The sequence below is a fragment of the Egretta garzetta genome, unplaced genomic scaffold (assembly GCF_000687185.1).
Source record: "Egretta garzetta isolate BGI_Z169 unplaced genomic scaffold, ASM68718v1 scaffold245, whole genome shotgun sequence".
NCBI lineage: Eukaryota > Metazoa > Chordata > Aves > Pelecaniformes > Ardeidae > Egretta > Egretta garzetta.
The window spans coordinates 1,350,830-1,356,486 of record NW_009259721.1 but is presented as its reverse complement, the minus strand read 5'-3'; the positions used below and the strand labels follow the sequence as shown (position 1 = coordinate 1,356,486).

At 49.8% G+C, this 5,657-nt stretch overlaps 1 protein-coding gene across 1 annotated transcript in view; it reads left to right on the top strand.

Moving 5' to 3' along the window:
• RAP1A (RAP1A, member of RAS oncogene family) overlaps positions 1-5,657 on the top strand; it is a 41,386-nt gene that overhangs the window by 29,837 nt on the left and 5,892 nt on the right. Inside the window, exon 7 of the mRNA XM_009639399.2 lies at positions 4,608-4,751. Within this exon, the coding sequence (XP_009637694.1) occupies positions 4,608-4,751 (144 nt within the window). The remainder of the gene's footprint in view (positions 1-4,607; positions 4,752-5,657) is intronic.

Genomic DNA, 5,657 nt, shown 5'->3' with positions numbered 1-5,657 from the left:
GATGCAGCCCAGAGTACGGTTGGCCTTCTGGGCTGCCAGCGCACACTGCTGGCTCATGTCCAGCTTTTCATCCACCAGCACCCCCAAGTCCCTCTCGGCAGGGCTGCTCTCCATCCTTTCTTCCCCCAGCCTGTACTGATACTGGGGGTTACCCCGACCCAGGTGCAGGACCTTGCACTTGGCCTTGTTGAACCTCATGAGGTTCACACAGGCCCACCTCTCCAGCCTGTCCAGGTCTCTCTGGATGACATCCCGTCCTTCTGGTGTGTCAACCGCACCACTCAGCTTGGTGTCATCCGCAAACTTGCTGAGGGTGCACTCGATCTCGCTGTCTAAGTCATTGATGAAAACATTAAACAGCACCGGTCCCAGTACGGTCCCAGTAGAAAACTATTTACTGTGCTTCCAGCTCAGGCCCCAGCTCCTGGAACTCCTTGGTGGGCTTTTAATTTCTAATCATGCGATGTGGAGGTTGCCGGTGGCTTTTGCTGTGGTAGCCATGTGGCCGGTGGAGATGTGTGGGAATGCTAGCTCTGTCCAGGCTTCCTCCAGAAGAAGCTGAAATTAATACTTGTTTTTTGCTTAACAGTTGGTAACGTATTCCAGGGTTCACCCTGAAAAAGATTGCCTATTTTTTTTCCCACTGACAGCTTAGAAGTAGCCGCTGCCTTTTGATATCTGTTGCTTTGGGGTTGTGTCAGCCCCTTCGTGGCTTGCCAGCAGAGCTGTGGAAGCGGCAGCAGCCTCTCGCCCGCAGCCCTTATCTCCTTACACTGCTCCGGTAACGTATTTAGGCCAAATCCTAGCTAAGCCACGTGCGTTGTCCTCTGGTCCTCGGGCAAATGCAGCGCGAGCCGTGAGCGGGGTGCGCCGGGGCGAGCACAGCTCATCGCTGGGCTGAGGGCAGCCTCGCCAGGCTGCTGCTTTCCCTTGGACCTTCGTTGTCCCGTCTCCCAGTCGCCTTGTTTCGCATGGCTTCGGTTCCCTCCTTGGCTTAACAAAGCTGAACTTGCAAAACTGATTTCCATTTAGGTAGGGATTATGCTTGCATAAATCCCTGGCAACACGAGCCCTCTGTGAGCCTCTCGGTCAGAGCCCAGCGCGCCGCTCAGCCGCGCTCGCTGGAGGGGAATTTGCACCGTAAGCTGGTCGAGTTCATCGGACAATAGAGGCTGTTGCTTTTGGTTTTACTTCAGCGATTTGATTTAATTATTAAAATGCATTTATTTATTTTGTGTCAGGGGGATGTTACTTGTTGGATGCAAGCTTGAGAGTCTTTCGAACACTTAAGCCGTGTTCTGCTAAGTTAGGAAAACGCACTCCTTCCTGTATGTGGTTTCAGAATGTGTCTTTTAAAACCCCAATACTTAAACCATTAAATTGTCTATGTCTAACAAAGTCTAAATTCCAGCCTTCTACACGAAGTAGTAAATGATCAAAAGCTGGTTGTTCATCAAACTCTGGTTTTGGCTCTATGGCCATTACTGCCTTTTGAAATAACCTCATACAGAGTTCCATGTCTTTCAAACCTACCCTGTTTACCCATCTAAGCATCACTTTTTTCCCTATTATTTCACATCTTAATATACTTTATTTTTTTGCTGAACATGTTCAAAACACATTTTCATGTTTTGGTATGGTAAAATTTCTCTTAACTATCTAGCAAAGGGTAAAGAACGGGATTAAGCTGATACAGGTGTAAATATCCTGTTGGTCTCTGATGTGAAATAAGCTTTCTTGGATCTGCCTCATCTGTATCGCGACTTCAGGTTTCTGATGTAACAAGTAAAGCTTATTTCTCAAAAATAAAAATGTGATCGTTTCCTAATCAGTATGGCTGTGAGTTTTAAATTTAAGAATTCATCTTGAGCGTAGTTGAATTGGGAAGAGCCTGTGAATACTAACACTGAAGTAGATGAAAACCATACAGTGTGTTGTAAATGACCAAAGGAAGTGGATAATGATGTATTTTCCAGCTGGAAAGTACTCATTTTCTGTTCAAAGAATTAAATGCTTCAGGAAACAGAGCGGGGTGCACACCCATTATCAGCAGTTCTTTAGGGTTTTTTTTTTCTACTTGTACATGGCGTAAGGGAAACAGGATGCTGTCGCCGCTGCGTGCATGCGAGGCACCGCAGCGCGTCCTGCCATCTCGCTGTCGTCTCGCGTTTCAAAATCCACCCTAGCTCTGGCTCTATCATCCCCTAAGATCTACGAGCTGCAGGTTGTAAAAGCAAACTTCAAAAGGATGCGGAACCCACGCTTCTCCGGCGAAGGCGGCCCTGAGCTGCGTGTCTGGCCCAGGGAGCGGTGCAGGGCTGGGCTGGGTGCCCTTGGGGAAGGGTCCTGCAGGAGGGGCAGGCGGCCACCGGGACGTCTTGTAGGTATGGAAATGGTGCCCGGGGGCAGGTAGCTCTGGTTGGCTTTGGGGGAGTTTTGTTGGGTGCTTTGAGTGGTTGTTGTTTGCTTGTTTAAGGTCTTTTCATAGAATCACAGAATCATTTGCGTTGGCAAAGCCCTTTAAGCTCCCCCAGCCCAACCGCCCCCCTACCCCTGCCATCCCACCCCCAAACCCTGGCCCTCAGCACCGCCTCTGCCTGGCTGTTAAATCCCCCCAGGGCTGGGGACTCGACCCCTTCCCTGGGCAGCCCCTTCCAGCGCCTGACAGCCCCAAGGGGAAGGAATTGTTCCCAATGTCCAACCTAAACCTTCCCTGACACAACTTGAGGCTGTTTCCTCTTGTCCTTTCTACCTATTTGTAACATCTTGGTGGCCTACAGCCATGGTAGGGGCTGCCCGAGAACCAGAGAAGGCCTTCTGAAATTATATATCAGGATGTTATTTCCAAGGTGTCTTAGTACTGATTTTAATCTATCTTTTTGCCCAATTTCTTTCTCCTGAAAGATTTTTAACTCAGTATCTAAACAAAGTGGATGAGAGCAAATCTGCTGCTGCTTCCGCTCCCCGGCGCTCGCTCCGATGCTTTCTGAGACACACGGATTTATAACGTAACGAGCGCAGACGCTTGGCTCTCCGCACTGCGCCAAGCAAATGCAGTCGCAGCCCCGGTGAGAGGCTGGTGAGCTGCGGCTGAGCACGAGACCCCCTCCTTCCCATCCTTCCCATTGCCTCTTGTGCTGTTTGTGGGAGGGCTGTCCCGGCCGCCGGCGAGCCGAGGGACCCCTCCATCTGTGCCACCCGATGGAGACGCATTGGTAATAAGCATTTACTACAGCCAAGGTCGTTTTCCTACAGTATTGCATTTCTCTGTTTTTCTGTAGGAAATGTCACCAGGAATTGGGTTTCCCATCCCTGGGAGGATTTAAAAGCCGGGCAGACGAGGTGCTTAGGGACAGAGTTTGGGGGTGGGATGGCAGGGCTAGGGGAACGGTTGGACTCGATGATCTCAATACTACAGCCAAGGTCGTTTTCCTACAGTATTGCATTTCTCTGTTTTTCTGTAGGAAATGTCACCAGGAATTGGGTTTCCCATCCCTGGGAGGATTTAAAAGCCGGGCAGACGAGGTGCTTAGGGACAGAGTTTGGGGGTGGGATGGCAGGGCTAGGGGAACGGTTGGACTCGATGATCTCAAAGGTCTTTTTCAACCTAAATGACTCTATGATTCCCCAAGGCACTTTCTTCCCCGTGAAGGAGCGAGAAGGTGACTCACCCAGGCGCTTTAGAAAGCCGAGAGCTTAAGGAGGGGGGCAGATCCCTTTCGTCATTGGCTTGAGCAAATGATTTGCCTGTATTTGTGTCATGGGCTGTAGGATGGGTCTCTTGAACATGTGTCACATGTTTGTTTTAATATTGCATGAGATTATTTATTGGAAGTGGTGTCCTTTCAGGAGCTCACCTGCTAGGTGGTCACTGGCTGGAAATTTTAATTATTTTAAGCAAGTAAATATTGAGCACAGTGTGCCTTTTGTGTAGTGAACATCCCCTTTTCTGTGTGTATGCAAAACATGTCAGTAGTTTGACACCATATTGAGATGAGCAAGGCAGGTGGAATTGTGCGGGAATACTTGGCTGCACGGGACTATTCCTCTGTATTCCCTGTCCAGGGCAGTGCTTTCCAAAGGTGCTTCCATTTGTTGCTGTGTGGCTTGACAGCAGGTTGGCAAGGCAGGTCAGAGGGGCTGAAGCACATAGGGTACGGCTTAAAACACGTGCCATGTCTTCTGCTGTCTAAAATCGGCTGAGCTGGCAGGCAATTTAGCCTACTGTCACATGAAAGTCCCAAAATGCATTTCAGCAGTAAATTAAGTTTTTGACTAGAATGGCGTTGGATGGAGAGACCAGAAAATAAATCTTTATGAACTTAGATTGTGCTGAAATATTACCATGTGGATTTATGGTGTCCTCCATGTGCTTAATTCGTTGTGAACCAGGGGGTCTATAGCATCGACTTTCTTCAACCCTTTCCCAGCTGGCATCTAAATTCCAGTCTAGTTTGTGAGCTCTGCTGAACTTCTGATCTTTGTATTTTTTCATACTGTCCGTATTGCCTTCCCCCCCCATGTGCCTTTGTGGGCCACATCATTGCAGTCCATGGTGGAGGTTAACTTGCTGGTGCATCTCTTGTTCTTGCTTGTCTCCTCTCCAGGTTCCAATGATTCTGGTTGGCAATAAATGTGACCTGGAGGAAGAGCGCGTAGTCGGCAAAGAACAGGGTCAAAACTTAGCAAGACAGTGGTGTAACTGTGCCTTTCTAGAATCATCTGCGAAGTCTAAAATCAACGTTAATGAGGTAACTATCCGCTGTTCCCTTGTCTTTCCTACTTCGGCATGAAAGCCGCGTTAAACCAGCGTGCAGTCCTTCGGCTATTTCGTACTCGGGAGGATTCAGGATGATTCGGAAACCTCAGCCCAAGAAAGGTTTGCGATGCAGCGTATTTCGCTACTGCTTTCTGTTTGTTTGAAGGAGATCTGCTCCTTTTTCTCTGACAAGGGTGGGTGACTTCTCCAGGTAAGTGCTTTCTGTAGCCTGCCAGAGGACGCAAATAGCAGCGGGTCCTGAGCAAGCCCCGTTAACTGGATGACTCTTAGCTTAGATAAACTTTATTTGGAAAGTAGACTTTTTTTCAAGGTAACTGCTGCTGCTGTTCAGAAGGTGGATTATGCCCTATTGTATCGCCCGTCACGTTGTGTAGTGTTGGCTCTTGGGTTTGAAAGTGTTTGCTTTTCACATTCCCGCTACGTCTGGCTGCCCAAGCAGACATCCCATCGCCGTCCTCCCCTGGTAAGCCACCAACTTCACGAGACCGTGCCTGAACGTACATCTGTCCAAGCAGCTCCCCATGCCTAAGTGAGAAACCCCTCTGCGATCGGTGTGCCTTTTGCTGCTGCCTGAGGCAGCGTAGCTGTGCTGAGGGAGCTCTGCTCGACACCAGGCACCAAGTTCTTCTTCTCTGCCGTGAATTATCTGGCTCTGACAGAGGCCACGCTTCCAGCGGCAGCGGCTAAGGTGACCCCATTGAGCACAACTGGTTTGGGGCCAGGAGATAACGGGGACCGTTGAGGAGGCTGTGTGATAAGCAGGAGCTTGGACTGGCCCCAGCGTTAATTCGGCAGGTAGTGGGATGTGCGCAGCTCTGCATCCGCCCGCTTGGGCAGGGAGGGAGCCCCGGGCTGAGGGAGCTGCAGCTCCTGTGGC